The 12,410-nt window shown below is 38.6% G+C and overlaps 1 protein-coding gene across 3 annotated transcripts in view; it reads left to right on the top strand.

Moving 5' to 3' along the window:
- Positions 1–11,937, top strand: part of LOC105465059 (polyribonucleotide nucleotidyltransferase 1) — a 61,991-nt gene extending 50,054 nt beyond the window's left edge. For all 3 annotated transcript variants that reach the window (XM_071076723.1, XM_071076724.1, XM_011713290.3), the window contains 7 exons: positions 22–105; positions 419–502; positions 2,004–2,110; positions 2,216–2,271; positions 4,439–4,517; positions 8,539–8,586; positions 9,746–11,937. In XM_071076723.1, coding sequence (XP_070932824.1) covers positions 22–105; positions 419–502; positions 2,004–2,110; positions 2,216–2,271; positions 4,439–4,517; positions 8,539–8,586; positions 9,746–9,901 — 614 coding nt within the window. In that variant the 3' untranslated portion in view covers positions 9,902–11,937. The remainder of the gene's footprint in view (positions 1–21; positions 106–418; positions 503–2,003; positions 2,111–2,215; positions 2,272–4,438; positions 4,518–8,538; positions 8,587–9,745) is intronic.
- The last annotated feature ends 473 nt before the right edge of the window (positions 11,938–12,410 follow it).

The raw sequence follows: 12,410 nt of genomic DNA, 5'->3' as shown, positions 1-12,410 counted from the left end.
TTTTGTGTTTTTCTCTTCTAGTGGCAAAAAAGGAGATATTACAGATCATGAACAAAACTATTTCAAAACCTCGAGCATCTAGAAAAGAAAATGGACCTGTTGTAGGTAATACATTAAAATTTTGGTGATCCTTGTAAGATAAACATTAATATATGAACGAATATTACTACTTTTAAATTGTTTTTACCCGATACACAAAACAAAAATATTTTAAATGCTTTTATAGTTAAAATGCTTTAAATTTTAGGGCATATTCTTTAACAGTTTTCAGTAATTTTAATCGTCTACTTCTCTGTTTTATAGTAAAATATTTTTACATGTGTCTAGGTAAAAAAAAAAAATCCCAAGTGATCATGGCATGTTTTAGGTTCATGTATGTAGTTGAATTGTTTATATATTTGTCTGTATTACATTCCAGAAACTGTTCAGGTTCCATTATCAAAACGAGCAAAATTTGTTGGACCAGGTGGATATAACTTAAAAAAACTTCAGGCTGAAACAGGTAAGAGTTGTATGAAGTTTGGGGTTTTTTAATTAAATGCTAGACCATTTAAGTTTGCTATTTCATCTCTAGTATGTTGCTTTAAATATATATTTATTGGACAAATGAAAGACCAGGAGAAAAGGATATGACATGTCTTGACTGAGTATTAATAAATTAGCAAATGGTCGCCGGGCGCGGTGGCTCAAGCCTGTAATCCCAGCACTTTGGGAGGCCGAGGCGGGTGGATCACGAGGTCAGGAGATCGAGACTATCCTGGCTAACATGGTGAAACCCCGTCTCTACTAAAAATACAAAAAACTAGCCGGGCGTGGTGGCGGGCGCCTGTAGTCTCAGCTACTTGGGAGGCTGAGGCGGGAGAATGGCGTGAACCCGGGAGGCGGAGCTTGCAGTGAGCCGAGATCACGCCACTGCACTCCAGCCTGGGAGACACAGCGAGACTCCGTCTCAAAAAAAAAAAAAAAAAAAAAAATTAGCAAATGGTCATTCTTAACTATATTCAAGAAGGATAGCCAAGAATTCATCAGGACTTTTTTGCAACATTTTATAGTTGAACATCTAGAATAATTTTTAGTTTTTAACTTTAGAGGAATTATTACAGTTATTTCTTTTTATTCTGCTACTTTCACTTAGTTTTATTTATACTCTTTTATTTAAAGAGTATATATAAAAACAATATGCTTTAATTTATTTTTCCTGAAGCAATGTTTGAATTACCTAGTACTTCAAGGTTTGAGGTTATTGCAGGAGAGTGAGAAGCAGCGTCACCTTAGCCATTTGCTAACATTGAGAAACTGATGTGATTTTGTCCCTTATTTGTTTATTCACCCCTCCTAAGAGTAAGCAGGATAAAGAAAAAAAGGCGAGGAAAGGGTTCTATTATTGTTTCTACTTGTAATTAAGAGAGCAGAACCAGACTCTCCAAAATTTGTATAGATATATTTGATTTCACCAGATGGTGAACTTCAAGAAATCAAGCGTATTGGCTCCCCATTGTATCCCCAGGGCCTACCTAGTATAATGCCAGGTACCTAACACATATGCAGAGTATATTTGTTTATGAATGAATTCCTTCATTCCTAAAGTAATTATTAAATACGGCATAACTCCACCCAGCTACTAACAGGTCCCTCCTGTTCTCACATCTATTTTTAAGACTAGTTTCCACTGGAATTAGCAAGTTAACATTTTTTTTTTTTTGAGACGGAATCTTGCTCTGTCACCCAGACTGGAGTGCAATACACAATCACTGCTCACTCCAGTCTTACCCCTGGGCTCAAGTGATCCTTCCGACTGTAATTCCCAAGTAGTTGGGCACATGCTACCATGTCCAGCTAATTTTTTTCATTTATTTCTTTGTAGTAACAGGCTCTCCCCTGGCCTTGAACACCTGGGCTCAAGTGATCCTCCCACCTCAGCCCCCTAGAGTGCTGGGATTACAAATGTGATCCACCATGCCCAGCCAAGTTAACTTTAATATGTTAAATTATGTTTTTAAAAGGTGTAACTATTAGTCAGGTGGATGAAGAAACGTTTTCTGTATTTGCACCAACACCCAGTGCTATGCATGAGGCGAGAGACTTCATTACTGAAATCTGCAAGGATGATGTAAGTATAGATCATATTAATTACATATCATATAGATATATTTGTTTTTTCTACTTTTTGTTGATATTTTCTTTATGAATCTTATGGCTTATTTTGCACTTACAGCAGGAGCAGCAATTAGAATTTGGAGCAGTGTATACCGCCACAATAACTGAAATCAGGTAATATCAAGTAATATACTATGCTGAGCTTTTTCCTTTATTTCTTTAGAGCCAGGGTCTCACCCTGCCACCCACAGTGGGATGCAGTGGTGCCATAGTACCTCACAGCTGCCTTAAACTTCTGGGATCAAGCAATTCTCCCACCTCAGCCTCCTGAGTATTTAGGACTGTAAGCACACACCACCACACGTGGCTGATTTTTTAATTTTTTGTAAAGACATGGTCTCACTATGTTGCCCACGTTGATCTTAAACTCCTGGCCTCAAGCCCTCCTCCCGCCTCAGACTCCCAAAGTGCCAGGATTACAGGCATGAGCCACCGTGCCCAGCCCTGTGTTGGTTTTTAACAGATTTCTATTATAATCCCAATTTAATTTTACATTTACTTTATTTACTTTGAAATCATAAGGTGTTTAGATTACATGCCAATTGCCGTATAATCATTACTTTTTAAGGTATAGTATATTTTATTTTCTATATCATTTTATAAAATTTCAGTAACAGTTCTGTGGTTCTAATTATGGTAGGTTCTCCTAACTGAATTCTTTAACCGAATTTTCTACTAGTAATTGGTGAAACCCCAAATTAATTTTCCCAATAAATATTAAATAGGCCCAAAATAGACCTATCAATATTTCGTTGTTTCCTTTTTCTTTTCTTTTCTTTTTTTTTTTTTTTTGATGGCTTATTTTAAACATAGTCTTAATGCTTAATTGGCACATATTTTTAAATGCCAGTTTCAGCCAGACACCATGGCTCATGTCTGTAATCCCAGCACTTTGGGAGGCCGAGGCAGGCAGATCACAAAGTCAGGGGTTCGAGACCAGCCTGACCAACATAGTGAAACCCCATTTCTACTAAAACTACAAAAATTAGCCAGGCGTGGTGGTGCATGCCTATAATCCCTGCTACTCAGGAGGCTGAGGCAGAAGAATTGCTTGAACCCAGTAGGCGGAGGTTGCAGGGAGATGAGATCACACCATTGCACTCCAGCCTGGGCGACAGAGCGAGACTCCATCTCAAAAAAAAAAAAAAAAAAAAGCCGATTTCCATCTCAAAGGATTTTTTTTTTCACCAGCTAAAAGAGTTTGTATTTTTAGGATCAGAAAATCCCTTTTTTAAGAAAAAAAATTATCAAATGTAGCAAAAAATGTTCAAAGCTATTTGAAATAAAAAGCAATCAGATAATTTGTTTAATATTGCAGGTGAAAAATAAGAAATGGGATGGCTTATTTTCATAGACTAGAGAAAAAGGGAAGATTAATTTTTTAATGAAATAAGTATCCCATTTTACCTGACCACCTTCCTTAAATCCTTATCTTATAGGTTAATGATATGATACTCTATACTGTGTTTAAAATATTTAATGTCATTTCGAAAATTTTTGGAAAATCAAGACCAGCCTGGCCAACTTCATGAAACCCCATCTCTACTAAAAAAACATAAATTAGCTGGTCATGGTGGCACATGCCTGTAATTCCAGCTGCTTGGGAGGCTGAGGCATGAGAATGACTTGAACCTGGGAGGCAGAGGTTGCAGTGAGCCCAGATGCCACCACTGCACTCCAGCCTAGGTGACAAAAAAAAAAAAAAATGTTTTTGGCAATTATGAAGAGAAATACAGAAGAATATATATTCTAAAAGCTTTTTTTATTGAGACAGAGTCTCGCTTTGTCACCACGCTGGAGTACAGTGGCACGATCTCAGCTCACTACAACTTCCACCGCTCAGGTTCAAACAGTTCTCCTGCCTCACCCTCCTGAGTAGCTGGGATTACAGGCATGCGCCACCACGCCCAGCTAATTTTTGTATTTTTAGTAGATAGGGCACCATGTTGGCCAGGATGGTCTTGATCTCCTGACCTCGTGATCTGCCCGCATTGGCCTCCCAAAGTGCTGGGATTACAGGTGTGAGCCACCGTGCCTGGCTCTAAAAGCTTTTTTATTGCGTGTTTTTTCTTTATCTTTTCTTCATTCTTTGATTCACACATATTTATTTATAGGGCATATTTTCAGTTGAAAAGAATACTTTTTATAGTTCTAAAAACGTAATAGAATGGGTTTCTTTTTGTTTTTTACTTTTTCCTCTTATGAAAACATAATGTTTTATTTGTCAATGGATATACAGGTACTTACTGGTTTAACCAGGCTTATTATTTATTTTTTGTAGAGATACTGGTGTAATGGTAAAATTATATCCAAATATGACTGCAGTACTGCTTCATAACACACAACTTGATCAACGAAAGGTAAAAAGACAGATGTTACTATTTTTATGACTTCCTTAAAACACCTACCGTATTGAAATTACCTAGGTTGGTAAGAATTATACACTTTGCCTACTACTAGCCTAAACAGAGAAAACAAAAGTGGCAGAGATGCTGCTGGCAAAAAGTTTTACATTGTTTAGCATAAATAAAAATTCGCTGGGTAGAGTTACTCACGTCTGTAATCCCAGCACTTTGGGAGGCCGAGGTGGGTGGATCACGAGGTCAGGAGTTCAAGACCAGCCTGGCCAAGATGGTGAAACCCCTTCTCTACTAAAAATACAAAACCCAGCTGGGCATGGTGGTGGGCACCTGTAATCCCAGCTACTTGGGAGGCTGAGGCAGATAATTGTTTGAACCTGGGAGGCGGAGGTTGCAGTGAGTGGAGATCGTGCCACTGCGCTCTAGCCTGGGCAACAGAGCGAGACTCCGTCTCAAAAAATAAAAGAAATAAATAAAATAAGTAAATAAATAAATAAACACCAAATATTTTTCTTTCCATGATGGAAAAGCAACACTGACGGTTTTGAAGGAGAACAGCATCTAGAGCTAGCAGTTACTAAAAATACCTACGTATAGCTGTTTTCCCAATTTTCTTTTTTTTTTTTTTTTTTTGAGACGGAGTCTCACGCTGTTGCCCAGGCTGGAGTGCAGTGGCGCGATCTTTGCTCACTGCAAGCTCCGCCTCCCGGGTTCCCGCCATTCTCCTGCCTCAGCCTCCTGAGTAGCTGGGACTACAGGCGCCCGCCACCGCGCCCGGCTAATTTTTTGTATTTTTAGTAGAGACGGGGTTTCACTGTGGTCTCGATCTCCTGACCTTGTGATCCGCCCGCCTCGGCCTCCCAAAGTGCTGGGATTACAGGCTTGAGCCACCGCGCCCGGCCTTGTTTTCCCAATTTTCTACTGACCAACCAATTATGACTAGATAATTCTCGGAATATTTTGAAATGTAATCTTTGTTGTAGTTCATACATCCAGTAAATAAAAACTCTAAGACAACTCTAGGAAACAGTGGGATCAGGGGAGTAATAAGAGTGTCTGTTGGCCAGGTGTGGTGGCTCACGCCTGTAATCCCAGCACTTTGAAGGCCAAGGTGGGTGGATCACAAGGTCAAGAGATGGCGACCATCCTGACCAACATGGTGAAACCCAGTCTCTACTAAAAATACAAAAATTAGCTGGGCATGGTGGCGTGCACCTGCAGTCCCAACTACTCGGGAGGCTGAGGAAGGAGAATCGCTTGAACCCAGGAGGCAGAGGATGCAGTGAGCCGAGGTTGTGCCACTGCACTCTAGCCTGGCGACAGAGTGAGACTCTGTCTCAAAAAAAAAAAAAAGGGGGGGGGTCTGTTGTACCATATATTAAAATATATAGTATATTTAGTATATATACTATAGTATATAGTATATTTAGTATATATACTATAGTATATACTATATATACTTTAGTATATATATTCTTGTCTATTATAAAGCCATAGGCAATAAAACAGTATATTACCCACCCAGAAATAGGTAATCCATTCAACAAGAAAACGAAGACTAGAAATAATATACACGGGATTATAATATATGCTAGAAGTTATATTATAGTCAGTGAATAAAGATTATTTAATAAATTACATTGGTACAGCTGGTTATCTTAAAACAGGATCTCTACTCATTTTTATACCAAAATCCTGTCTGGATCAAAGAGCTAAATGTGCTTTTAAAAAAGGTGGTGGGAAAAGATAATCTTGTTGGGGCAGGAGGATTTACTAGAAGAAAATTGGGTATTTTAATAAAATTAGTACTGGAGAACTCCTCAACATGATATCAAAGCCAAAAAAGTAAATAAATTTATAAAATTTGACCCCATAATTTTTTAATTATATGGCAAAAATTTCAATAAGGTTAAGAGATAATCAGCAACCTAAAGGAAAAATGCTTATAACATAGGACAGAAGCTTAATTTACAAAGGGCTTTTATAAATCAGTAAGAATGATGAGTATCAATAGAAAAATAAGAACATGAACAAATTATTTTTATAAAAAGCCAACCAAGATGTTTAATATCAACAGCAATTTTTGAAATGCCAACGAAATTAATATATCAGTTTTAACTTTCAGATAGTTTAAAATTCTCAGTGTGTAGAAGAGAAAAGATGGCCTTTTTTTACACTGTTGATGGAGGTGTGAATTGGGACAAACTTTTTAGAAGGTGTTTGGTAAATGTCTATGGATCTAGACATTGTAGGATTTTGTTTGGAGAGGATAATTAGAGTAGGTGAATCCATGATCTGTGCTACACTACAGCTTATTTTTTTTTTTCACCTTTTTATTTTGAAAAGTTTTTAATGTACAAAAAAGTTGAAAGAATAATACACTAAACCCTCATATATTTCTCCTATATTCATCAGTCATTAACATTTGCAACACTGGAATTTAAAACAAATTATTGTCTTTAGGTGATTGTTTAAATAAACTATATAGTTTGAAACTTAACAGTAATGCTTTGTTTACTGATAGGAAAAGATGCTTTTGGGCCGGGCGCAGTGGCTCACGCCTGTAAGCCCAGCACTTTGGGAGGCTGAGGTGGACAGATCACTTTAGGTCAGGAGTTTGAGACCAGCCTGACCAACATGGCAAACCCCCATCTCTACTAAACATACAAAAAATTAGCTGGGCATGGTGGCGTGCACCTGTAATCCCAGCTACTTGGGAGGCTGAGGCAGGAGAAACTCTTGAACCTGGGAGGAGGAGGTTGCAGTGAGCAGAGATCATGCCACGGCACTGCAGCCAGGATGACAGAGCGAGACTCCATCTCAAAAAAAAAAAAAGATGTCCTTAAGATATACAATAAGCACAGCGGGTCCATTTTTATAAATGCATTACACATACACTAAATAGACATCTGAAGGGATACTCATTGGAATGTTAGCAGTAGTTATCTACAACTTGAGAGGTTTTTGAGACAGGGTCTTGCTCTGTCACCCAGGCTAGAGTATAGTGGCACGATCACAGCTTACTACAGCCTCAGCCTCCCAGGCTCAAGTGATTCTCCCACCTTAGCCTCTGGAGGGGCTGGGACCCTAGGCACAAGCCACTACACCCGGCTAATTTTTTTGGATTTTTTGTAGAGATGGGGTTTCTTCATGTTGCCCAGTCTGGTTTAAGCAGTCCTTCCACCTCGGCCTCCCAAAGTTCTAGGACTACAGGTGTGAGCCACTGTACCCAGCCTGTTTTGGATAATTTTTATGTTCTTAATACATCTATATTTTAAATCCTTATAATTAACTGATTTTTTTTTTTTTAAGACAGAATCTCACTCTGTTGCCCAGGCTGGAATGCAGTGGCACAATCTCAGCTCACTGCAACCTCTGCCTCCCAGATTCAGGCAATTCTCCTGCCTCAGCCTCCCGAGTAGCTGGGAGTACAGGTGTATGCCACCGCACCCAGCTAGTTTTTGTATTTTTAGTAGAGATAGGGTTTCACCATGTTGGTCAGACTGGTTTCAAACTCCTGAGCTCAAGTGATCTGCCCGCCCCAGCCTCCCAAAGTGCTGGGATTACAGCCATGAGCCACCATGCCTGGCTAACTGATTTTTTTTTTTTTTTTTTTTTTTTGAGACGGAGTCTTGCTTTGTCACCCAGGCTAGAGTGCAGTGGCGCAATCTCGGTTCACTGCAAGCTCTGCCTCCTGGGTTCAGGCCATTCTCCTGCCTCAGCCTCCTGAGTAGTTGGGACTACAGGCGCCCGCCACCACGCCCGGCTAATTTTTTTGTGTTTTTAGTAGAGACGGAGTTTCACCGTGTTAACCAGTATGGTCTCAATCCCCTGACCTCCTGATCCGCCTGCCTCGGCCTCCCAAAGTGCTGGGATTACAGACGTGAGCCACCACACCTGGCTGCTAACTGATTTGTTTAATCAGAAAAATGAATAAAGCTTGAGAAAAAAATGTGTACCTCCGTTGACACTACGTAATTATGCACAACAACTAATAGATTGGCATGGTTTTTTTTTCCAGATTAAACATCCTACTGCCCTAGGATTAGAAGTTGGCCAAGAAATTCAGGTACTTGTATTCCACCTTTTAGCCTTAAAGTTGTAAATTGTTCTTGAAGCTTCCATTATTTTTTGCAAAAAGTTGAAAGAAGAGTCACCATCTATGATGTTTTTTATTTATATGCAGTACTTCATTTTTAATCTTAGAGCTGCTTGAACAGACTCATTAAGGATTTAAGACACAATTCTTTCCCTGAAGGAGATTGCAGCTTGGCCAAAATGGTAGTCACCCTTAGTTCATTTAAAAAATACATGAGCATGTCAGTGTTAGCTGTGCAGACTCCATGATTTGGAGACTGACATAAGAACTCTGATAAGATAACTTGTTGAAATCCTTGAATGTCATCTTTGAGGAGGTGAGACTTTGTTTCTCCACTACTTAAAACTTCAAGTTTTTGAGCTTGGTAAGAGCCATGTTATTCAGGCCTAGAATTCGTATAACAAAATTGGCCCTTTCTTTGTCGTCCTTTATGGGTGGATGAAAGAAGTCATTGCCAGTCTGTTTTTTCTGGCTCCACTACATTCTCTTTCACTTATGCCTAATACCTATGACCTGAGTAACTGAGGCTTCTGGTTTATTCCCAATCTGTGGTCTTACTGTCCAAGTAGCCTCCAGGGGAGGATGAGTGCTAAGATATAATATCTCTGTATAAGGTTGATTTTTTGGTTTCTTTGTTGTTGTTGTTGTTGTTTTCATATCAGAAGGAACTTTAAACCTTCTGCATTCCCCCCTGGCTTTCATTTTCCAAGGTGAAGCCAAATAAATACTAATGTGACGGTCCTTTGAGCAGTAGTGAAAATCAAAATGACCTAAGTATAATCCTGTATAGTATATAACACAATTAGGCTCACAAAGCCCTTGTCTAGAATCATTCACTATGTCTGTGACTGTTCCCCCAGTAAAAGGACTTGTCCGGGTGAGAATAAAAAGGCACAGATGAATTCAGTGACAGATCATAGTTGAACAACTAACTGCCCCGTGTCTTTTCTTTTTTTATAATGACTACTTATATATATTAAGTGTATACCTCCACTTAGCACTGAACTATGCTTTCAGTGAACAAGTGAAAACAATCATTGCCTTATTTGGACCATGTAAATGTAAATGTCTATTTAGATGTCACTCAATGTGCTGTAACTTTAAAGGAAGATCTGTTTCTTTAACACAGGTGAAATACTTTGGACGTGATCCAGCCGATGGAAGAATGAGACTTTCTCGTAAAGTGCTTCAGTCGCCAGCTACAACTGTGGTCAGAACTTTGAATGACAGAAATAGTATTGTAATGGGAGAAGCTATTTCACAGTCATCATCTAATTCTCAGTGATTTTTTTAAAGAGAATTCTAGAATTCTATTTTGCCTAGGGTGATGTGCTGTAGAGCAACATTTTAGTAGTATCTTCCATTGTGTAGATTTATATGTAATATAAATACATTCTAATTATTTGTACTAAAATGCTCATTTACACGTGCCATTTTTTAAATTCAAGAGTAAGCCATATTCGTTTAATCTTATTTACATTATAAATCAAAAAATATTTATTGTTAAAAGTAAGTCATTTATATATCTTAGAAAAGATTACATACTTTTGTTTCTATAATTCTGAAATATATGAAAAACTTAGAATATGTCATATATGTTATTCTAACAGATCTCTTCCTACATCTTATTTTTCTTCTTTATATACAATAGTGATGGTTTACACTCAATCATCCTACGGCTCACCTCTTTGCATAACAACTTTACTTGCCTGCAATGATTCACAAATTGGAACAGGCCATATTCAAAGCCAGTGCCTATTTCATCAGAACAGTTACTAGATATAGTGAGTTGAGGGAGCTAATCTGATACACTTTGAATAATATGATGCCTTTCAAACTAGTTACTAAATCATAAACATAGTGGAATAAATATGAGATTCTAACTAGGATGAATGTGGTAGTAATGATGTATATTTTTCAAATTTACCTAAACATAGAAAAATTATTGGCCGGGCGTGGTAGTTTATGCCTGTAATCCCAGTACTTTGGGAGGCCGAGGCGGGCAGATCATGAGGTCAGGAGATCGAGACCATGCTGGCTAACACAGTGAAACCCCGTCTCTACTAAAAATGCAAAGATTAGCCGGGTATGGTGGCGCACACCTGTAATCCCAGCTACTCAGGAGGCTGAGGCAGGAGAATCCCTTGAACCCAGGGGGTGGAGGTTGCAGTGAGCGGAGATCACGCCATTGCACTCCAACTTGGGCAACAAGAGCAAAACTTCGTCTCAAAAAATAATAATAAATAAATAAATAAATAATTTACTTGTCAAATTGAACTAGGTCACTTTGAATATGTATATTGCTCTAATGTATGGAAGTTCTTAGTATAAGAACTGGAGGATCATGACTTTCGGTTCATAGGTGTTTGAAATAGATGTTTAGAGGTTACTGATACACATGTCAAGTTGTTCATTCCCATCATTTAAAATATCACCTTATAATTCCACACAAAAGTAAATGGTATGTGGACGTCATAATTTAGAATGTGTAATCCTTTTTAAAATCTTATAAAAATACACCAGATTCAGTGGTATGTGCCTGTAGTCCCAGCTACTTGGAAGGCTGAGGTGGGAAGATCACTAGAGCCCAGAAGTTCAACACTGTAGTGTGCAACAATCATACCTGTGAATAGCTACTGTACTCCAGCCTGGGCAACATAGTAGGACTCTATCTCTAAAAAAATTTTAAATCTCACAAAAATGTAGGTAAATCTGGCCAGACGTGGTGGCTCACACCTGTAATCCCAACACTTTGGGAGGCCAAGGCGAGTAGATCACCTGAGGTCAGGAGTTCGAGACCACAATGGCCAACATGGCGAAACCCCGTCTCTACTAAAAATACAAAAATTAGCCAGGTGTGGTGGCAGGTGCCTGTAATCCCACCTACTCAGGAGGCTGAGGCAGGAGAATCTCTTGAACCTGGGAGGCGGAGGTTGTAGTGAGCTGAGATCACACCACTGCACTCCAGCCTGGGCAAAAAAAGTGAAACTCAATCTCAAAAAAAGAAAAAAAAAATGCCGGGCACGGTGGCTCATGCCTGTAATTCCAACACTTTGGGAGGCTGAGGCGGGTGGATTACCTCAGGTCAGGAATTCAAGACCAACCTGGCCAACATGGTAAAACCCCATCTCTACTAAAAATACAAAATTAGCAGGGCATGGTGGCGGGTGCCTGTAATCCTAGCTACTCGGGAGGCTGAGGCAGGAAAATCACTTGAGCCTGAGAGACGGAGGTTGCAGTGAGCCGAGATTGCACCATTGTGCTCCAGCCTGGGTGACAGAGCAAGACTCGTCTTGAGAAAAAAAAAAAAACAACAACAAATAGGTGAATTCATGATTCAGAGTAAACTAGTTCATAAAATATTACAAATTTAGCTGGCTAAACCAAAGATTTTTAAGTCAATAAACATTGATTATATATCTATTATGTGTAAAACAGCATGTTAGGCAATGTTGATATACTTTCTGAAATATTAAAGATTAATTGAAAATGAAAGATTAAATGTATTTGCTTTCTACAATTGATAGACTATTTAATCACAGTAACAAAAGTTTTTATTCTCACTTCTGTTTTCTGAGACATAATGCTTACTTTAAGATATCATCCTTAATGGTAGAATTTCAAAATTGCAATTTATGTTTTTCTTAAATTTTCTGTTCTTTTTCAAAGGAACTCCTAACTCCTAATATGGAAAATGAAGGTAGTTCTTAAACAAACTCCAGAAACCTGTAGTGACACAAAGTACAAATATAGCTTACTAACTGCAGACCACCAAAAGAACCCCATTTCTGCTT

Source organism: Macaca nemestrina, chromosome 13 (assembly GCF_043159975.1).
Source record: "Macaca nemestrina isolate mMacNem1 chromosome 13, mMacNem.hap1, whole genome shotgun sequence".
Lineage (NCBI taxonomy): Eukaryota > Metazoa > Chordata > Mammalia > Primates > Cercopithecidae > Macaca > Macaca nemestrina.
This window is presented reverse-complemented; position numbering and strand designations above follow the sequence as displayed.